The 24,270-nt window shown below is 40.8% G+C and overlaps 1 protein-coding gene across 1 annotated transcript in view; it reads right to left on the reverse strand.

The window, feature by feature from the left end:
- The window catches only part of LOC124722710 (Down syndrome cell adhesion molecule-like protein Dscam2), a 382,068-nt gene that overhangs the window by 141,120 nt on the left and 216,678 nt on the right, over window positions 1-24,270 (reverse strand). The window contains exons 8-9 of the mRNA XM_047247846.1: window positions 9,607-9,783; window positions 1,356-1,503 (exon numbers count right to left, since the gene is read on the reverse strand). Coding sequence (XP_047103802.1) covers window positions 1,356-1,503; window positions 9,607-9,783 — 325 coding nt within the window. The remainder of the gene's footprint in view (window positions 1-1,355; window positions 1,504-9,606; window positions 9,784-24,270) is intronic.

A 24,270-nucleotide genomic window follows, 5' to 3' on the forward strand; every position in this document is an offset into this window, starting at 1 on the left:
TAACGTTGGCAGCTTGCAGGATAAATTTTGCATGGTAACATACTTAGTGCTGTATCCTGCTACTAATGCACTTGAGTGTGAGTGTGCCAAGTGTAGTGTCACCATGCGCGTGGCCTTAAAGCAACCGCTAACTGTATCAGTGCGGGCTGGCCCTACAGCCCGCCTGTAGGAAGTGTGCACGCAGCATGATTTCTTCCTTGCTATCTACTGGTGGCTTGTGCCTATATATGAGTGAAGCAGCGCTGACTCACTCTCACTATGTTCTTTAGTTTTTACTGCTCATGTCAGTTGTTCTGTGTATCACTTATGTTGTACTTTCTATATGAGTCTTTTGTCTTGTTATGTGTGGAGTTATGAGAGGCTTATTTCTATTATTGTTCAGAGGTTTAGGAACACCCTTCACCATTTGTTGTCATTGATGTTGAGAAGGAGTCAGATATAATCAAAGGATGGACAGCACATTTGGATATCTCAAAGTACATGAAGAAACTCCCTGTCCAATCCAGCCAATAAAGGAACTGGAAGTCACACCACATAATGCAGCATTGCTTCAGTTCAGAAGCAGCTACAATGGAGCATTTGAGCAAGCTTTGTTACTTCTTACAGCAAATAAAAGGTGAGTTAACAACTTGAGAGAAGGTGAATTCAATCTCCTGTCTGCTTGATATGAAGGCACAGTAATTCCTTTACAACAGTATGTCTTGAAGTTTTTTTATTCATTAAAGTACGTTTTTTAGCATTAGGCATATAACTATTTGAATTTAAGTGTTCTGATTACTTTACAGGTGATCTTAAAATACCTACTGAGAGGTACAGGACTTGAAAAGATTTTGCCATAGTGAAGTGCAAGTGTATTTCGATCATTTGCGGCATTAGTCCCAACCATTGAAAAAGAACGGAATATTTCACAATGTATTGTTAGTAGATTGCATTAGATAATTTGTTATAATGAGAATTTAAATAAGTGTAAAGTCCTTGTAATCTTGTAGCTACATGGAATATGTTATGGACTTCTCATATTTTTCCTCTGTATGAGCTGTATTCATGATAAAAATGCATTTTATAGTTAAACTTCAATCAGATATGTATAATTTCAGCAGTACTGTTCCTCTGGTACACATGTTATGACCTAAAACAAAAATAAAGAATATAACTTGCAAAACTAAAATTTTATGAGTCTTGAAACTTTAAATTTTGTCCCTTGAAAAAAATGAGAATTGTGACTTACCAGGTTTTTCACCTGGACTCTTCATATTTTTGTCTAGCCCCTGTATATGCACATTTCATTACAATAAGAACTTATAGTTACGTCCTAAATCTAGTTCAGTGCTACATTATAACTACTAATTTTTCACCTTGGATTTAAATGAGCTGGCAGCCTAATTCCTTCCCGTAGCCACTCAATAGTCATAGGGGTGTCACCTCTGGCTTCACATTGCAGTATCTGGGAGGCACCTTTTCGTATACTTGCTTGAGCAGATCTTACTTCGAATTGAGGTGGAACTGCATAGAGTAAAAAGAAATTACCTTTCACAACAAAATCTAATTAAGTCTAATGTCATTTATTCTCATCTGAAAACTCAGAAATAAACTGAAGCACATAAACAATGAGTACAAAAATATAGACAGTCTATGAACTGATGACTTTGTTTGTTACAATATTAAATTTATCATATGTATACTTTGAACTTCCTTAGACTAAAAATAGGAGTGATTTTCATAGAGAAGGTCAAAGCAAGAAACTGCAAGAGTGTGCTGAAATGTAATGCCTCTGAATTTCTTATGTAAAACCTCTTAAAGCTTTTTAAATGAGACAAACATTATTCACAATCTACATCTTTATTCTTCATGTCAACATGTTTATTTCTAATCATAGGCACCCTAGTGATGAACACATTTATGAATGTTTGACTTTGTTAGTGGAGCCACAACCTCACCTCTGCTTGTACCACTTCATCGCTGTGAAAGAAAAGTCCACCAAGGTCTTCTTTGAGTTTTGAAAACAGATGAATATTTGGTTGGGCCAAGTAGGGACTGTATGGAGGACGATATATGACAGTGAACCCAAGGAGTCAGATTGTTGCAGATTTCACAGGGCTCGTGTTTGTTCTGGCATTAACAAGCAGAAGGTGACGGTGCTCCAAGAGTGGACTTGGAATCTGAAACTCAATTACAGCACACAGTTTCTCATGCACTGATGTAGATATGTTACACACCGCCAAGTTAAATGCTACAATTCAGAGCCCTCTAGCTGCAGAGGGCTGCAAATGTGTGGACATGAAGAATAAAGACATAGAATGTTAATAACGTATGTTTTATGTAAAAAAATTTAAGAGTTTTCATATAAAATATTTGGAGGCATTACTTTTAGCATGTGCTTGTGCATCAAACAAGTGCACCAAACTAACATAATCACCAGTATAACAGTCAAATAAATATAGAAATCATTTACAACTGAACTGAAAGAAGAAATGCTAAAATTTTATATTTTCTGCAGCACTGAGGGGCACAATCAATTGTTGACAGTATCATCACTGAGTGACTGTAGTAGGACACGGGATGCTTTGGACAGAACTTCTATTTGGGGTGATGAATGATAGCTTGCTATAAATATTGAAAAATATGAGTTAATGTAGGTGAGAAGACAAAACAATACTGCAGTGTTCAAATACAGTATTCATGGCGTGATGCTTAACAGCCACATCAATTAAATGTCTAGGCGTAATGTTGCAAAGAAGTATGAAATGGAAGGGCATTTAAAGATGATAGTAGGGAAGGTGAATTGTCAACATTGGTTTGTTGGGAGATTTTAGGAAAGTGTAGCTCATCTAAAGAGGAGTCTGAATACAGAAAACTTGTGCAACCCATTCTTTAGCGCTGCTCATATGTTTGGGATCCTCACCAGCCCAGATTAAAGGAAGACACTGAAGAAATTTGGAAGTATGCTGTTAGATATGTTACCAGTAGATTCGAGCAACACATGAGTGTTACAGAGATGCTTTGTGAACTCAAATGGGAATCCCTTTAGGGAAGGAAACCTTCTTTTTCTGAAAAACTGTTGAGAAAGTTAACAGAACAGGCAACTGGAGATGACTTCAGAATGATTCTACTGCTGCCAATGTACATTTTGCATAAGGACCATGGAGGTGAGGTAAGCAAAATCTGGGGTCATTTTTCCCTCACTCCATTTCTGAGTGGAACTGGAATGGATGATATATTAATGATACACAGTACCCTCCACCATTCATCATATGGTCGCATGCAGAGTATGTATGTACATGTAGAACACAGTTCCACAAATTTGTTAACCACAGGTGTGGTGTGTACAACATTTCTTAAATGAACGGTGTATCTTCTGTTGCTTTACTATTTTTATTATTTCAGTACAATTAGATTTCCAGAACCTCAACATCTTCCCCAAGCCCACTGTAGCTGGTTCTGTATACATGCATGAATGGTCACCACCAAACTCTGGCAACTGTCAAACTTGACCAGAACATGCTGTACACAACATCACTGACTACTTCAAACACTTGTTGCAATACTTAAGTGATTTGAATATTTCCCCCAAGAAATAGATTTGCTGAACTGACGATGTGGAATATACGGCACTAACACTTTCTGTGTTCCTGTTATTCCTCTAGCCCAGAACTCAACAATTCACATCCTCAGTTGCTCTCTTCCACTTCCCTTACCATCACCTTACTTGCATTCCCTTTTTCTACCCTATTTCTTTCCTATACTGATACTGTACTTTCCTTACCCTTTCACTTTGTCTTTAATACTCTCTGACATCGTAATTTTATGACTGTTAGCAACAATAACCTTCAGATTGTCACTTAGTGAAGTGGCACAATGGTTAAGAGAATGGACACGTATTCAACTCTCCCAGTTGTTGTTGGGTTTCTTGACCTTGAAATCACTACTAATCGATTGAGTGGCTCCTCAGTCAGCCTTATGAGGCTGAGTGCGCCCCATACCAGTCCTCTCACCAAGAAAAGAATCCCTGGCAGTACCAGGAATTGAACCTGGATCCCCCATAGGGCAGTCAGACACCCCCAAATCCTTTAGCAATAATGAACTACTTCAATCAGTTACTAAGCAGTGCGATACTACAGACTCATATTTAGGAGGAACTCAATGGTTTAATCTGCAGTTATGGTTTTGTGACAGCCTTAGAGTCAGTCATCTTCAAGAGACATATTAACACTTTTGAGTTTGGCAGCCCATTGGAAAATGAAGAAGCAGACTCACTATAAACCTTAATCAATTTTGGATGAGCTCCTTTAACAATAAGATGTCAAAAACAAAGTATTTTATTGTGACAGAATATTCTATTTTACCCATCCAAATGAAACACACATAACACGACTCCTTTAAAAAAGTTATGTGAACAAAATTATTACACAGTTCAGTCTGACAATTGGCATGTTACTGCAAAAAATGGTTCAAATGGCTCTGAGCACTATGGGACTAAACTTCTGAGGTCATCAGTCCCCTAGAACTTAGAACTACTTAAACCTAACTAACCTAAGGACATCAAACACATCCATGCCCGAGGCTGGATTCGATCCTGCGACCGTAGCAATCACGCGGTTCCAGACTGTAGCGCCTAGAACCCCTCGGCCACTCCGGCCGGCCCATGTTACTGCATGACTAGTGACAACATAACACAAACAATACTTCATTGAAAGCAATACCAAATTGCATCAAGGAAGTTTCATATTTATTGTTTAATGGTACAGAGATGAATGATGCTCCAGAAGCATCTGGATAATATGTGATAACTGTATTTAAAACATGTATGGTAAGCTTCAGCTGTACTGTCCCATATATATAAAAAAGCTGTTTTCTTCAGATATTCTGGAACACTGTTCAGTTTGGTACACTTTTCTCCTTACTGATAACAACTTATGGATTTCCTGTTGCCTTTCCCTACTGGAAACTTATTCACATGATTTGACAACAAGGAGATAGGAAATACCATAAGATGCTATGTGATTTGGAACAGGGAATATTTTGTGACTTAGTTAAGGCTTTTGATTATGTTAACCATGACAGCTTCCTTAGCAGATAGCCTGCAGTTCCTAAGAAAAGCCTCCCAAAGAAGTTTGACAAAATTCAACTATATCTAACAAGTTTTCAATTCCCTAAACTCTTTTAAATATAAATGTTTGAAATCAATAGTCAAATAATGAAATGTTGTTCTGCTCAACTTAGTAAAAGTTTAAATATTACAGAATAATAGGCACAGCAGGTTCAGCCCCCTTATCTTATATGAATCACATAATGATAGGCACTCAGAATTTAAAGCAATCTGACATAGTGCAGCAAAAGGTTTAATTTTTGGTCTTATGTAATTTTTGATGTCCATAAATAGCTTCCATTTGAAGTTTCAAAAGATGCAAGGGTTTTTTTTTTTTTTTTTTTTTTTTTTCCCAGATAGTACAAGTAGAGGTATAGCCTGATTTGTGATGGTACACAGCAGTATGCTATACCAGTTGCCTTTGAGATGTGATACAACAGAACTTTTACTGTGGTTGAAGTGATGTAAAACAAATGCTGTATTAACACTTTTAAAACACTCAGAAAAGCATTAAAATAACGTTTTAAGAAGTCTAAATTTCAAAATGCTCCCTGGAAGCCCATAGTACCAGAATCTCTATTTTTACAAATCAAGCACTGCACTGAGTGTAGGAATAAAAGACAATTCCAGTCCCCATACTGAAAAGGCAGCTAATGAAATATTCAAACACATCAATGGATGGTTTAAGGCAAATGGATTATCACTGAATTTTGACAAGACTCAGTACACACTGTTCAGAGCTTCTCACAGAACTTCACAACCTATAAAAATGTTTCTCAAATAATAAAATATCCGCAGTACAAAGTGTTAAGATCATAACATCAAATGGAAAACCAACTGCCTCAAATTAATGAAACATCTTGGTTTAGCTTTGTTTGCAGTATGAATGGTTACTGTTATAGGTGATTTAAAGACAAAGAAACTAGTTTGTTCTGCAAATGTCCATTCAGTAATAAATTACGGGATCATTTTCTGGGGAAATTCAAGTTACAGGGATAGTATTTTTAGAATACAAAAGCATTTTATAAGAATTATATCTGCTATTAATTCAGGACAATCTACAGAGATCTCTTCAAAAAACTGAGTATCTGACAACTACTACGCAGTACATACATTTTGAGAGAGAGAGAGAGAGAGAGAGAGAGAGAGAGAGAGAGAGAGAGAGAGAGAGAGAGAGAGAAGTATGAATATAACACTAGAACCAAAAACAACCTCTACAAAGACATTAAGGGGGTTAACATTAGTAAACAAACGAGCTCGAAACATGTGTGAACATGTATTAAAGAATCTACCAGAGCACATTAAACATCATGTACCATAATGTAGTGGAGTTCAAAACTTAGTTAAAGAACCATAAACTGGTCAACTCTATCAATCCCATTGAAGAGTACCTTCACAGACACTCTTAAATTTACTGTTTTACATTAATGTATACTTATAATTAGCACTGTAATACAATACTGTAATGTCATTTCACTCTACTGCACAAATGGAATGTGACTCATGTAATGTAATGCAACAAAGTTGCAACAAAATAACTATGGCATTAATGTATGCCCACTACTGTCTGGCGAGTAGAAACTATCTCTATCTTTATAAATTAAACTTAGTTATATTAATAATGAATTGATTTCCCCAATATTCTGGTAAACAATGTATAAGTAGCTGTATAGCACAGATTCTTTACAACATAGATATAGTTAAAGTATTGTCATTCTGTAGATTTTTTTAAGTGCCTCAGGTATAAAATTCCTGTATGGTTCCATTGTGACATTGTAGAATGTGTACACGATGAGCTGGAAGGTGAACTCAATTGAAGGCAAAAGTGGGCCTCCACAAAAGTTCTGCCATTTCTGCTAATACTACATTTCTATTGTGAATGGGATTACATTTAAGTGTGTGTGTGTGTGTGTGTGTGTGTGCGAAGCAGATGACGATGAGAGCTGGCTTGGTAGAATAGTGTGGATAACTGCCATGAGAGGATGCACGTGGCATGTGGTATGGGCTGACCCACTGACAGAGGCATTTTTACCTGCTGGTGGCACTAAGCCAGGTGAGGCAGTTCTAATGCCAAGTTCAACCACCATGGACCTTGGTTTGCACTTTGTGCTGTGCATTGTTATTGTGTGCCGAGTTGTCGACCATCTGTGTGCTATATTTATTCCTGTGATTGTCTCTACGCAGTTTCAGACTTTTTTGCTTCCTGTAGCTTGACTTGCATGGTGAGTTTTTGTTTTCTTTTATGGTCTTCAGCTCCCTGGCTGTTGTCAAGCCACCATCGCCCAGTTAGTACCTTGTGTCAACAGTGGCACTGTCAAGCCTGGGAGGACACTAAAGCGGCAATGAAAGATAGTCTTACATGTCTGATGACCCTATTTTTCTCCCTTTTCATAGCATTAACTTTGGGCCACCATGGAGTTGGCCTATCTGCAACATTGGCAGGAACAGTTGCACCTGCAGAAGGAGCAGCAGCAGCAGGAGGAGGAGGAGGAGGAGGAGCAGATGCAGATACTGATAAACCAGAATGCAGAATTGCTTCACACCCATTCCACACATGTTGTGGGCTAGGTGCACATTGTGTAGTGTGCAGCAAAACTGGTTGGACTTTCCACTGATAACACAAGAGGTCATGACTGCCATTGCCATTGACCCACTTTCTTGGAAAATTGTTGCAGCTGTCCAGGAGGGTTGGATGAAGCGTGTCTCTTTGGGTGTGCATCCAGTGTAGCATACGTTTTTTATCCTCCATGTATCGACTCAACATTGTTCAAGAGGTCCTGTTGCTTGCCATGGAGGAGCCAAGCTGTCTGGTGGCACTGCATCCTCACATACTCCAGCTGCTGCATGGATCACACTGTGGTATGTAGGCATTGGTTCTATGTCACGTCTACTGGCTGAGGATCAGTTGCAACATCGGATGCCTGGTGTGGGCTTGCAGGGCCTGTGCACAGAACCAGGCTGTACTTTTGCTCCCGTTTTCTCCTTGGCCAGTCCCAGAACTTCCTTGAGGCAGGGTGCACGTCAGTTTCACAGGTCCAGTTTCAGGCAGCCTGTCATTGTTGGTAGTCAAACCCTTATCAAATATCCCATACATTGCTGTGCTCCATTTTGTTGACTGCCACTATTCACACATCGTCAGTAATTTTTGCCATCAAGGGATCTCCCAGAAGCCCCGTGTCTGATAACTGTCAGCAATTTGTGTCAAAGGAGTTTGAAGACTTTTACATTTGCAACGGTATCCAGCATCTGACTACTGCCCCATTGCACCTAACTTCCAAGCTCGGAGGTGGAGAGCTTCACGAGCACATTCAAGACCCAAATGAAGAAGTCTGTGCCTACCTCTTCCTATTGTTGAGCTTTCTGGCTATGTACTGGGCAATGCCAGTCAACAGGTGCAGTCTGGCGGAATGTTTGCCTGGACACCAGCCATGGAGTTTCCTGGATTTGTTGCACCCTGAGTCGTATGACCCAGACCACTGTAATGCACCACGTTTTACCGCTAGGACTGTCTTTTGGACCTGATCTTTGAACTGGCAGCAGGGGTGACTGCCAGGTGTTGCAGTGAATGTCAGTTGGGAGCAGCTGACCAGTTATACCTGTGCCCCATTGGTCCTCACCACCATGTTCTTCTAGTCAGCTGGGGGCAAGGTCGGTCACAACATTATTCCAGGCTTCTACTTGCAGCAGTGTGCTTCCTCATTACCAGCTCATTCATGCCCTCCTGTCACCTGTGGTCTCAAGCCCAAGCAAGGCTTGCTCCCACACCTACTGATGTGGAGCCCATGGATTCTGATGGATTCTGACCCACCTTCCTCTGCCTCCTCCTCGACAATACCTTTTGCTGACACTGTTGATAAGTGCTGTTGTCATGCCTGGGTGGATACTAAAATTACTCATGGCCCATCGTTGATGCTTGAGAAGTTTTGGTTTTGAAAATGATTTGTTTAGTTATAGTTTGTGTAATTTTACACATTCACATAAGGTGAACTTAAAGAGAGGGAACTAAAATCAATCTGTGAGAAAACAAATGTCTTTCCGTGTTGGATTTTGGTGGGATATAACTTCAGGAGATGCAGAATACAGTTATATATACTTTGATAAATAATTTTTGAGCTTCCCATATTTGTCATTACATAATTTTGTATCGATATTTGTTCATACTGCAGCTATGGTTCTTTCTATCTGGTTCCTCACCTTTATTTTATTTTTCATTAGCTCCAATATATGAAAAAAGTATTTGGTTCTTCCTTTTTGTTAAGTTTTACATCCTTAAGTTATGTTTCCTAAGGTCACACAATTGTAAAGCATGCAGTAGTTGACTTCAATTGAAGAAAGACTAGACTTGACAGCTAAGCAATTTATTATCATTTAAAAGCCCTTGTATGCTAGTCACGCCTATTTTGTGAGTGGTAAAACACATATAAAAATTTACGTTTTTGGATTATAGTTTCCAGAATTACCAGTAATGATAAACAGAGACAGATATATGAGCTCTGATTGTTGAGCAGTCTCATACTCACTATGAACAGTAAGCACCACAACAGCACTAAGTCCAGCTCCTATGCCATTTGTTGCTTCACACATATACTGTCCTGCATGTTCTGATAGTGCATGCTGTATCAAGAGGGATCCATTTGAAAAGATCTGAACTCCATGATTTCGTGCAGAAAGATCTTGATACTCAGTTGGCTGTCTTCCTGGATCAAAGCACTATAGTTATTGAAGTTATTTAACTTTTAAGAAACAGGATTATATACTAATAACCACAAATATTTTTTTTTATTTTATACTACAATCTCTGAACAGATATTGACATAAGATGAGCTAATATGTGATAACTCACTCTTTTTATTCCACTGAATTCAGCTGTGATTTTAACAGAAACTAGTTTCTTTGTGTTACTTTAAGTAAATTAACATTTAGTCTGGTTAAAACTACAGAGAATAAAAAGCTATTGGAACAAAGCATAAATATTCTGATAAGCATCAATGCAATTCAGTTCAGCCATAGTTATTGTACTATTTTCAGAATAATTAATTGAATTGTGCATAACACCCAGCATTTAAATTGAATTGTCTCCTTATTTGATATACATTACATCCAGAACAAATAATCGCATTCGTACATAGATGAAATATTAAGCAACTGGTTAGTCATATAAATCCATGTTTAAAAAAAACTCTGTCAACAAAACTGAAATATTAAGTAACTGGTTAGTCATATAAATGCATGTTTAAAAAAAAACTCAGCCGACAAAACTTTCCTCTTACATACAACTGCCAAAAGAGAGAAGACAGTTAATGCCTTTCAGATATCAGTCACATAAAATATTAATTTATTTCAAAGGTGTAATAATTAAGGGCAAATTAACTATAATAAACAACTAATTTTTCAGGACCACACAGATGAAAACAAACTGTAGAAATATGCTTAGTGTCAATTAGTTTCATAATTCAGGTATATTTCATGACAACCTTCTCACAAAAGTTATTCACAATGCTAATGCAGAACAGTGTGAGTAATATGTGTGTGTGGAACACCAGAAATTGAAACTGGAATTAAGTGCCAAAATGAGATTAACTTACATTTGACTACATGTGTTCAACATTTTCCATATAATGCAGACAGTTGAATGAGCTACACACATGCTTTCAAAACAAGACAAGCCTAGACTGAAGTACAGGAAATGCAGATATTGGATGAATGAATGTTGTTTAAACAATATGGGCCCCCTCCTCAACATTGGGAATTTTCAGTTCCTTTATAATCATAAGTTTTCATTTTCTAATTCAATGAGGCAGTACAGGAATGCTGTGTTACTGAGCACTATGCTATAAATTGAAACTGTTTTGGATTCTCATAAATTGTTTTTGTATAACCAAAGAAGCATTAAAAATTGATTTTTTAGGATCACAGTCAAACATAAAGACTAGAGACTGACAGCTAGATAAGGAACATTATAACATTCCAGATAAACAACAGCTAATTCAATGGAAATTTTTGAGTACAATCTCTATCAACAGTAGTGACAAAATATTTAGGTGGTAGACATTCCACATAAGAACTATTAACTCCTTATTAATATGTTACTGACACATTCAAATTAGTTTTGCCCCAAGACAATGAAAACAATCAGTGTAAACTGAAATTGGAGATGTGTTCATAATGTGTAGCAATGGAACTTTGTTTCAGAAAAAGAGGACTGTAATCAAATAATTGGTTGGCTGAAACTGTCAAATAAAGATGTAAAACAAAAAAATTATGAAATATAGAAAAAAACAATTGTCCATGTACTGCAAATAAATACCCTGCAAAGTTAATTTAAACCTCAATAGTTTTGTTATAAGTAGACACAATTACTGATTCTAATATAGTTGACCTGTTCCATTCTTCTTTCAAAAGTATAACCATGAAGAGACTAAGAATATCTTTTGAGTGACAGCTCAAAAAAAGTTATAACACATGCACTGAAATAGTTTTTATGGGTACAATAATATGAACTGATTTTCAAAATAGGGTTCATAGAGAAATTATAATATGCTCACCAATTTTTCATATAAACAATCTCATAGGAGGGCAATTCTGAAAATACACTCCTGGAAATTGAAATAAGAACACCGTGAATTCATTGTCCCAGGAAGGGGAAACTTTATTGACACATTCCTGGGGTCAGATACATCACATGAGCACACTGACAGAACCACAGGCACATAGACACAGGCAACAGAGCATGCACAATGTCGGCACTAGTACAGTGTATATCCACCTTTCGCAGCAATGCAGGCTGCTATTCTCCCATGGAGACGATCGTAGAGATGCTGGATAAAGTCCTGTGGAATGGCTTGCCACGCCATTTCCACCTGGCGCCTCAGTTGGACCAGCGTTCGTGCTGGACGTGCAGACCGCATGAGACGACGCTTCATCCAGTCCCAAACATGCTCAATGGGGGACAGATCCGGAGATCTTGCTGGCCAGGGTAGTTGACTTACACCTTCTAGAGCATGTTGGGTGGCACGGGATACATGCGGACGTGCATTGTCCTGTTGGAACAGCAAGTTCCCTTGCCGGTCTAGGAATGGTAGAACGATGGGTTCGATGACGGTTTGGATGTACCGTGCACTATTCAGTGTCCCCTCGACGATCACCAGTGGTGTACGGCCAGTGTAGGAGATCGCTCCCCACACCATGATGCCGGGTGTTGGCCCTGTGTGCCTCGGTCGTATGCAGTCCTGATTGTGGTGCTCACCTGCACGGCGCCAAACACGCATACGACCATCATTGGCACCAAGGCAGAAGCGACTCTCATCGCTGAAGACGACACGTCTCCATTCGTCCCTCCATTCACGCCTGTCGCGACACCACTGGAGGCGGGCTGCATGATGTTGGGGCGTGAGCGGAAGACGGCCTAACGGTGTGCGGGACCGTAGCCCAGCTTCATGGAGACGGTTGCAAATGGTCCTCGCCGATACCCCAGGAGCAACAGTGCCCCTAATTTGCTGGGAAGTGGCGGTGCGGTCCCCTACGGCACTGCGTAGGATCCTACGGTCTTGGCGTGCATCCGTGCATCGCTGCGGTCCGGTCCCAGGTCGACGGGCACATGCACCTTCCGCCAACCACTGGCGACAACATCGATGTACTGTGGAGACCTCACGCCCCACGTGTTGAGCAATTTGGCGGTACGTCCACCTGGCCTCCCGCATGCCCACTATACGCCCTCGCTCAAAGTCCGTCAACTGCACATACGGTTCACGTCCACGCTGTCACGGCATGCTACCAGTGTTAAAGACTGCGATGGAGCTCCGTATGCCACGGCAAACTGGCTGACACTGACGGCGGCGGTGCACAAATGCTGCACAGCTAGCGCCATTCGACGGCCAACACCGCAGTTCCTGGTGTGTCCGCTGTGCCGTGCGTGTGATCATTGCTTGTACAGCCCTCTCGCAGTGTCCAGAGCAAGTATGGTGGGTCTGACACACCGGTGTCAATGTGTTCTTTTTTCCATTTCCAGGAGTGTAACTTCTGTTTGTGAACTGCACAAACAGGAGGTTTGTGGCATTATAGTATCAACATGTATCTTGCATTAACACACATCTGGTAGCTTACTACACAAGATCATAGTGATGTTATGTTTTGCGTTGAAATGTATTATATTAAGCAAGAAGTGGAAAAACACGTGTAGTTGCAGTTCAGCTTGTACAAGAAGTGAACCTAAAACTTAAAGACAATAGATCATAGAGTTATCCTCAAGTTTCACAAACAGATTTGTGCAAAGTGGCAACTGAAATACTAAACTACTGCAAATATCATGCTTATGGGGTAACCAAATTTCCTTCAGACAATAATAAAGAGGACAGTGTTATCATTATCTCAATCTCATTGTTACCAGCAAGGAGACATGGAGTCCACATGTGACTGTTGAGATGAAACAGCATACTATGGAGAGGGCCTGCACCAGTTCATCATGGAAAATTATTTAATGCCACTAGACATTTTCATCAAAGAAAATTTTGGTAACTATCTTTTCCCATTGGAAATGCATACTGCTGGTTCAGTTTATGGGTCAACAGACAACAATTCAATAGTAAATGCAGAAATGTTAATTAAAACTATGAAGAGCAGTTCAAAATAAATGATGTAACAAATTGACTTCTGGCATAGGTTTACCTCATGAAATCTCTCGTCCACACTCTGCACTGAAAATTTGAAAACTTGGCAGGTTTGAGAAATCTACATCCACATCCTTACTTATCAAACTAATGTGAGGTGCACTGAAAAGGGGCCTTCCCACTCAATCACAAAATTTTTGAGAAAGTAATGTATTCAAGAGTAGCTTCACATATCTGTAAAAATGAAGTACTAACAAAATGTCAGTTTGGTTTCCAGAAAGGTTTTTCAACAGAAAATGCCATATATGCTTTCACCAGTCAAATTTTGAATGATCTGAATAACCGAGCACCTCCCATTGGGATTTTTTGTGATCTCTCAAAAGCGTTTGATTGTGTAAATTATGAAATTCTGCTAGACAAGCTCAAGTATTGTGGCATGAGTGGGACAGTGCACAAATGGTTTAATTCGTACCTAACTGGCAGAGTGCAGAAAGTTGAAATAAGTAGTTCTCGTAACATGCAAAGATCAGCACATTCCTCAAACTGGGGAACTATCAAGAATGGGGTTCCACAAGGGTCAGTCTTGGGTCCTTTGTTGTTCTTATTATATATTAATGACTTGCCATTCTATATTCATGAAGAGGCAAAGTTAGTTCTCTTTGCTGATGATACAAGTATAGTAATCACACCTGAGAAACAAGAATTAACTGATGAAATTGTCAATACTGTCTTTCAGAAAATTACTAAGTGGTTCCTTGTAAACAGACTCTCACTGAATTTTGATGAGACACAGTACATACAGTTCCGTACAGTGAATGGTATGACGCCATTAATAAATATAGACCTTAATCAGAAGCATATAGCTAAGGTAGAATATTCCAAATTTTTAGGTATGTCCATTGATGAGAGATTAAATTGGAAGAAACACATTGATGATCTGCTGAAACGTTTGAGTTCAGCTACTTATGCAATAAGGGTCATTGCAAATTTTGGTGATAAACATCTTAGTAAATTAGCTTACTACGCCTATTTTCACTCATTGCTTTCATATGGCATCATATTTTGGGATAATTCATCACTGAGGAATAAAGTATTTATTGCACAGAAGCGTGTAATCAGAATAATAGCTGGAGTCCACCCAAGATCATCCTGCAGACATTTATTTAAGGATCTAGGGATATTCATAGTAGCTTCTCAGTATATATACTCTCTTATGAAATTTGTTATTAACAACCAAACCCAATTCAAAAGTAATAGCAGTGTGCATAACTACAATACTAGGAGAAAGGACGATCTTCACTATTCAAGATTAAATCTAACTTTGGCACAGAAAGGGGTGAATTATACTGGCATTAAAGTCTTTGGTCACTTACCAAATTGTATCAAAAGTCTGACAGATAACCAACAAGTATTTAAGAAGAAATTAAAAGAATTTCTGAATGACAACTCCTTCTACTCCATAGAGGAATTTTTAGATATAAATTAAGAAAAAAAAATATTAAAAAATAAATAAAAAAAATTAAAAAAATAAAAAATAAAATAAAAAACACAAAAAATAAAGTTGTTATATTAACTTAAGTATGTTGTTAAATTAACCTAATCATGTCATGTATTGGAAAATTCGACTCGTTCCACATCATTACGAAATGTCGTATTCATGATCCATGGAACTAGTATTAATCTAATCTAATCTAATCTAATCTAAATTAGGATTTCTTCGTTTATTGTTTGCTTATGAAGTACATGAAGAATGCCTGTTTAAATGCACTGTGCAAGCTGTATTTAGTCTAATACTGTTTTAGCAGTCCCTACAAGAGTAACACTGAGAAGACTCTACTATAGTCCTAGATTCCTGATTCAGTACTGGTTGTTGAAACATTATAAGTAGGCTTAGATAGGGTAATAGGCATTATCTTAAAGTCTGTCAGTTGATGTTTTTCACTACTACCAGAACACTCTCTTGTGGGCCAAACAAACCAGTAACCATTTGTGCAACTCCTCTCTGCATATACTCAATATCCCCTGTCAGTCCTATTTGGCATGGGTCCCCACACATACGAGCACCAATCTATGATGGATCACGTGTATGCTATGTAGACTACATTTTCCCAGTATTCTACCAACGAACCAAAGTCTGTTACATAATTTACCTACGGCTGACCATATGCTATAAATCCATTTCATATCCCCATAAACTGTTACACACAGCTATTGTATGAGTTTTCTAAGTCTACACGTGACTCACTGGCATTGCAATCACAGTATACTAAGTTTCCGCATTTTGTGAAATGCATAATTTTACATTTTTCAACATTTAAAGTCAGTTCTTGGCCTTTATTCCACTTTGAAATCTTATCAAGATCTGACAGGACATTTGTGCAGTGTTTTTTTTTTCAGATAGTGCTTCATTATAGATAACCATATCATCTGTAAACAATTTAAGGTTTGTCTACAAGGTTATTAATACACACCATTTTAGTATCACAATATACTGACCTCAACAGTGAGTCAGTGACCAGCTTGCTCTCAGAAAGATGTATACCCTTTCAGCACTGAAACAGCACTGAAAGCAGGTGGTGTGGACACAGTAGATATTCACCAGCTATAAATCCTGTGACTGTTGGAAAACAAGCCCTATTTCTGTTATCTTATGGAGCTTTTCCTCTCGTGCCATATGTTTTCCAGTATAATGACCCTGCTCATCTATGGATTTCTCTGGTAAAGTGTTTTGGAGCTGGGTGTTTATGGCTCTTGATGAATATTGCTATTAAAGGCTTTTTGTGTCACAACAGCTGTATCAACCATTTTAACAGACTTTGGTATTGTACTCTGATATCAAAATACAAAATCTGGTAACTAGGAACCTACTCATCAGTACAATGAGTGCCCATTAGTCATGGATCAGATTTCATGGACCTTTGAAATCAGTAGCTCGTGTTACAGCAACAACAACAAATGCAACAAAAGCAGCTGATGTGACTACTACAGCAGCAGCAGCAGCAGCAAAAGTCCCTGACAGTCACATTGTTGCAGCCATTATTTTGTCCTAGTTTTGAGAAATCTGAGTAGTCAGAGCAAATAAACTGTAACATTTTCTGTTACACTGGGAGGCAAAGATTTATGGATTCAGTCTGTCAAAGGAAGTTATATGAAGAACTTTTGTCCTTTCATGGACAAAATATCTTGTAATTTTCTATAATCTCTGATTTTTTTAACTAATCATTACTGTCCATACAGGTTGCACATCTGCGACAGCATTGTCAACATGCCCTAATTTGTCACATCTATGTAACTCAAGCCGAAGCTCTATGATAAACATGTACAATGTCACTGCTTCCACTGTGACATCAAGCGTTTTTTCTCAAGAAATCCAGCATCTAGCTTCTGACAGAACTCCAAAGCAGCTGATAGTAGCATTAATTATCAACAATCACGAAATCAACACTGGATCCATTGTGTCAATGGTAAATCTGGAAACACAGGTCACCACCACTTCAGGGGCCACAAAAGGAAATAGCAGCTTATGGTGGCCATAAAATTACACCTAGGGGCTACCTAAGTGTGTATTTAAAGTATCTTACAGTAGAGCATACACTAATGTTTAAGGTTGTGAACTCATCAGCAGGCATTAGCAGTTTTAGAGTATTTGCTTTCACTGTACTTGGTTTCAGAGTAGATGAATAAATTAACCAGATATCCTCTACTATTACATCTAAAGACCTGGATAAACTGCATAAACAGTACAAGCAATTTTTGAACCATCACTTGGCTCTGCCACAAATTTTCAGGCACATGTCACTAAAACACTCTGTTTGCTCTTAGCTAACACTTGCAGTGCCATGCCCATAATATTTACATTGTCTTCAGTGTTGGGAAGAATGGCATACCTGTGATATTATGGGCTCAGCATTTTAGTGAAGACTGCCCTGCCCATAATATTATGGGCATGGCAGTCATCACTAAAACACTGTATCCTTAATATTATGAGCATGGCATTCTTTTTAACATTTAAGACAATGTAATATTACAGGAATGGCATTCTAAGTGTTAAATGCAGTTAAAGAAACAGATATATTGAATTAATTAGATGCAATTACTCATATGTAAGTGAGCTGGTGGGCAAATATCATGGTTGTGGTCAAAAAAATTAATGGTAGTGTCTGAATGTATGGTGATTTTTAGACAAGATGCATCTGTATGCGATCTCAGGCCTGAAAACAGTACTGGTAAAATTGGTTGGCAGCCTGTATGTTATTAAAATTGATCTTCCAGACACATTCTTACAGTTGCTGTTAGTCAAGCAAACACAACAGATCTTTGTGCTCAGTACACCTTTTGACACATACCACTATAATCATTTATTACTTAGATCAGTTCATACAAGATATTGTTAGTTGAAAAAACTACCTGGATTACATTAGCATAATGGGGGCACATGGGGACACAAACCTTTCAAATGCTGTTCATCCATTTACAGGAAAACGGATCATATTGCTTTTCTCTTTTTTTTTTATTTTGGGCCAGTGTTATGTGCACATTTTCCATAACAGCAATCTGAAATACATCTAGGATTGCATAGAAACTATAATTAAACTATCTGTCTCCAAAAAACTAAGAAAGAGCATCAATCTATTTTGGGTAAAGTAAACTGCCACAGAAAATTTATAGCTAAAGCAGCTGAAGTTGCATATCCCTTGAACAGACTCTACAAAAGAGCAACAAATCTGAATGGTACAAAGCCTGTCAACAGGCTTTCTTAAACTAAAGAGAAAGTCTTAAATATGTTCTCTGTCTGGCAACTTTCGAGCCATGTATGTACCTAGCTGTACATATTGGTGAGTCTCAACATAGTGATGTAATATTACAGGAATGGCATTCTAAGTGTTAAATGCAGTTAAAGAAACAGATACTTCACATGCTGTGAAGTACCAGAAGCTTTCCAATGGCATAGAATGTCTGATCTTAGATAAAAAAAAAAGGATTAGCAATAATCTACAGTATACAAATTTCATGTATTGCTCTACAGCAGAAAATTACATCTGCTATTCGAAACTAAGCTGCTGATCTCACTTTTCATCTCTATTTCAAGCTCCCGCATAAAACAGTGTAACAGCTGCAGTGATAGGCACTATTTAAAAGCAACTGTAATTACGAAACACATTATCATACCACTGCTGAAAATAAGAACACCAATGCTCTATCACGATTGCACACGAGGAAAGATGCCAACTTTGATGCATAGAAAGCATTGTGTTTTGCCCTGGATGATACCATGGAGAGTGCACTGGATGAACTTCACACAACCATTCGTGAAGTAGCTGCAGACAAAGTGTGGGCACCACTACTTCACTGGGTATTAGTGGCCATACAGCACTGCAGCCTCAGGAATTGCCTAAAGGGACTGAAATGGTATTTAAAACATTCCTCTCCTTGAATCGTCAATTGAATGCCACCAAGGGCATTCTGCCACTGGCTACAGAGGAGGAAGAATGGCAGGTCATTATTCCATGCATGCTCCAGCCCACATCCTCCAGTTGCTGCACAGATTACACTGAGAGACGTCTCATTACATTTACTGGCCCAGACTAGACAAAGATATCGAACATGTGGTATACGTGTATCACTGTTGTGGTCAGACAAATTTGAATGAACCACCATAGGAACCAATTTTGGTTTCAACATAATACATGACCCACACTCCCATTCAGGCTTCAGGGGGATTTCAGCACTGTGACCTGGGAGCTGATGTGATCCCAGCCACAGGCAGGCACCACCCATGTCCATGTACCTGTTGCACCTCAAGTATGTCCTCGGGCCTTGAGACAGGCCCCAGAAGCCTGCAGCATCATCCACACACTGCCATTTGAGGCTGTGCTAAGTCCACTTACTTACTTGGCCACTCCTGTCACTCACTTACGGTTTTAGTTTTCATACGTATATAGGAAATGCCATAACATACTAAGCCCAATTAAGGGAAAATGCTTGTCTGCACCCCCTAGTGGTAAAGGACAGAAAACTCATCAAGGTGGCCAACACAGAGCTGGACTGAATGAATTCTGGGATAAACATCCTCCCAAAACTCCTATTTGAGTAGGGCACTCTCTTTTTGTTGGTTGGAGAAATTGGTTACAAAAATGGGAGAACTTGCCATGCAATCAATGACACAGGATTGAATAAAGCCAATTGGAAATTATCTTCACTACTTTTTGCAAGAGAACCATATGCATTCGTGGAGCACTTTGATACAAAAAGTCTTGAATTTCTAGTTGTCTGACCAGATGTCTAGAGGAACTACCTTAAATGTGGCGGTGCCAATATGGAATATATGAAAGAAAATAAGAATATGCACTAGGAATGTACAAAGATTGTTTCAAGCACGGAAATTACAAAATTAAATGCAAGAAATGAAAAGACTTAATGTGGGTGCAATGTGTGTGCAGAAACACGGTGGACTGATTCTGGAGAAAGTTATGTATTAGGTGGCACTGTATTCTATTTAGAAAAGTGTTTTAACCTTTAATCACCAACAATTGCGTGGATATTCAAACACACTCACTTAGAAACAATAGCTCGTTACATGATAACTCAGTATCTCTTATTCGACTGCCGTGCTGTGCCATGCGGCCGGCGCCGTTCATAACTAGGTGGTGCTCCCGCACTCAGCCAACTTGCGGAGCGCCTCTATCGCCGTTTGCGCATACTGTCGTGGTGGCACTGTTAAATGTCGTGGCACTGTCACAACACTTTTCCCCCATTGAAAAAAAAAAAAACACTCACTTCCTTGGAGACATGGACAGTGCTGAGACATCCATGGCCTCTTGTGAGGCCCCAAGAAGATCCCGCGGGGAGGCATGAGAGTATGGTCGAAAATGTCCAGGACGGAAGCTCGTGCGTGGAACGTGCCTCCTGGATGAGATGATGGGTGAAAACTCCGGAGCAGCATCCATAGGTGTCGTGGACCTGAGGGTGTGCTCCAGCAAGATGGGTCGCGGAGAAGGCGGTGTCGCGACTGGGCGTACTTGGAAGTGGTAGCGACGTCGGCTGCATCAACACGTATGGTAGATTGGCAGCAGCGACAGGACTGGCTTCTCGGGCTGGTGGAGGCAAAGGAAGGAGCGGTGGCACCGGTGTGGCCACCACTCGTGGGCACATCTGGTCGTAATGGCAAACAACCATGCCGTCATCCGTACGTATTTCACAATGCGGGCGGCCGCGAAGAGCCTTGACTACCCCTGGAATCCATTTAGGGCGAGATCCATACCCTCGTGCCTACACGTCAGCGCCCACTGAGTATTTTTCCGCACTCGGGGACACAGCACAAGGCCTGACAGAGTGAAGCAGGTGCAGTAGAGTGCGCGGTTGGCGGCCATGCAAGAGTTCAGCAGGACTGCGATCACCCAGTGGCGTGAAGCGATAAGAACTTGGAAATTGCAGCAGAGCGTCATCTGTGAAAAAATCACTAAGGAATTTTTTTCATCTGGCTTTTGAAAGTGCAGACAAGGCGCTCGACCTCCCCATTCGATTGCGGATGGAAGGGCGGTGCTGTAACATGATGAATCCCTTGTCCAGTACAAAAATTACGGAAGGCCTGTGAAGAGAACTGAGGGCCATTGTCCATGACAATCGTGGATGGAAGACCTTCTAGCGCAAAGATTTTGGACAAAGCCAGTGTCGTCGCCGCAGTAGTTGGCGACGGACATCGAACAACAAACGGAAACTTCGAAAAGGCATCAATCAACAGTAGCCAATAAGTACCGAGGAAGGGGCCAGCAAAGTCAGCGTGCACCCGTTCCCATGGCTGTGCCGGATCAGGCCACGGAGAGGGCATTGTACGAGGTGCAGCCAGTTGTTGAGCACACTGACCACACGCAGCAACCATGTGGGCGATGTCCGAATCAATACCGGGCCAATAAATGTGCCTGTGGGCCAGGGACTTAGTCCGAGAAATACCCCAATGGCCTTCATGCAACAGTTTGAGAACATCTTTGCTAAGAGAGGCTGGCACCACGACCCGTGGAGATGTGCCATCCATGGCCAGAAGACCAACACCATCACGAACAGACAGACGAAGGTGCAAGGCATGGTAGTTGCAAAGGGGATCCGATGCCCGGCCCTTGGTCCTGTCCGGCCAACCCCATTGAACAAAACCCATCACCTGATGCAGGACTGGGTCCCGCACAGTAGTCGACGCGACCTGCAAACCTGTAAGTGGAAAACGCTCGACCGCACGACGTTCTTCCTCATCAATGTGGAAACAGAGTAGATCATCACAACCGAAAACCGGGTGGGGGCCCATCGGCAATCGTGACAATGCGTCAGCGTCGGCGTGCTGGGCCGTGGGGCGATAGTGAATCTCATAGTGAAAATGAGACAAGTATAAGGCCCAACGTTGCAGGCGGTGAGCCGCCTTATCCGGAAGCGACGCTGATGGGCTGAACAGAGAGACCAGCGACTTGTGGTCAGTGATGAGGTGAAACTTAGAACCATACAAAAAAACGCTGAACTTTTTTAGAGCATAAATGATAGCAAGCGCCTCCTTTTCGATTTGAGAGTAATGCCGTTGCGCATCGTTGAGGGTCTTGGAAGCATAGGCGATGGGTCGTTCCAACCCATCCTCATACCGATGGGCGAGAACAGCCCCTAGGCCATACTGTGACGCATCAGTCGCCAGAACCAAGTGCTGACCCGGACGGAATGTGGCAAGACAAGGCGCCGACTGCAAATGAGCGTTCAGGCGGACAAAAGCCTGCTCACACTCGTTGGACCAACAGAAAGGGACGTTTTTACGTAACAGCTGATGCAGAGGATGAGCTACCGCCGCCACGGATGGAATGAATTTGTGATAATAAGCAATCTTGCCTAGAAACGCCTGAAGTTCTTTGACCGTAGACCGCGGGGGTAGAGTGTTAATGGCCGCAATGTGCTGACGTAGAGGACGTATACCCTCACAGGACAAGTGGAAACCAAGATACACAATGGAGGGTTGGAAGAACTGTGACTTGTCCAGATTGCACCTCAACCCAGCCGAATGCAAAACCCGAAACAGTGAACGCAAATTGCAAAGGTGCTCCTCAGTGGAGGCCCCAGTGACAACAATGTCATCCAGATAGTTTATGCAGCCGGGAACGGAAGCCGTGAGCTGTTCCAAAAACCGCTGAAAAATGGCCGGCGCGCTAGCGACGCCAAATGGTAACCGCTGGTACTGATAAAACCCACAAGGAGTGTTGATGACGAGAAATTCCTTGGAAGAAGCATCCAACGGCAACTGATGGTACGCCTCTGATAAGTCAAGTTTGGAAAAGAACTGGCCCCCAGCGAGCTTGGTAAATAACTCCTCAGGACGGGGAAGAGGATAAGTGTCAATGAGGCTCTGAGCGTTGACAGTGGCTTTAAAATCACCACACAATCGCAGACTCCCGTTTGGTTTAGAAACCAACATGATTGGCGATGCCCATTTGCTGGAGGTAACAGGAAGGAGAATCTCTGAAGCTGTTAACCTGTCTATCTCAACCTTGACAGGTGCACGCAACGCCACCAGAATAAGGTGTGCCTGGAAAAACTTAGGGCGAGCTGTAGGTTTAAGAGTAATGTGGGCTTCAAAATCCTTGGCACGACCCAGACCAGCAGAGAACACGGACGAAAATTCAGAACACAATCCATCCAGCTGTTGATACGGAGTATCCTCAGATATGAGGTGCACATCATCATCAATGGAGAACCCGAACAACTGGAAAGCATCATAACCGAACAGGTTTTCAGTGCCCGCATGATCCACCACATAAAACGTGAGGGGCCTAACAACAGACTTGTAGGCAGTGGAAGCATCAAACTGGCCAATGACAGGAATGTTCTGTTTATTATAAGTTCTCAGATTTCGCGTAACTGGAGACAAGGGAGGGGAGCCCACTCCAAATACGTGCGAGAATTAATGAGATTTACTGCAGAGCCAGTGTCCACTTGCATGCGAATGTCTTTATCCAGAACACGAACAGTAACAAACAACTTATTTGTTTGAGAAAGCACACAGTTAACATCCATGTCCAATGCCTCGTCCTCGTCGACAGGAACTTTCGGGGACTGACACACAGAAGCAATGTGGCCTTTTTTCCTACATGAATTACACGTGGCCCAATGTTTTGGACACGCGGCCCTGTCATGCTGTACGAAACAACGTGGACAAGAAGGAAGTGTGGAACGAATCTGCTTCTGTGGTTGTTGTATTCGCTGCGAGCGTTGCAGCCCAACGTAACATTGTTTACACGAGTGAACTGCCGCCACATCTTCGTTCTCCTGTGAAACAGGCAAATTGTCCATGTCGAAAGTTGACTGTACAGCGCCTACATCACACCACGCGTCTATTTGCGTGCCTGCAGCATGAGACACTTCAAAGGATTGAGCAATGCTTAGAACTTCCGACAACGACGGGTTTGGGAGTTGTAGTGCACGTTGCCAAACTTCTTTATCAGGTGCAAGCCGTAGAATAGCATCCCTAACCATTGAATCAGCATAAGACTCATGATGAGTGTCCGTGACAAACTGACATTTCCTACTCAGACCGTGTAGTTCCGCCGCCCAAGC

Source organism: Schistocerca piceifrons, chromosome X (genome assembly GCF_021461385.2).
Source record: "Schistocerca piceifrons isolate TAMUIC-IGC-003096 chromosome X, iqSchPice1.1, whole genome shotgun sequence".
Lineage (NCBI taxonomy): Eukaryota > Metazoa > Arthropoda > Insecta > Orthoptera > Acrididae > Schistocerca > Schistocerca piceifrons.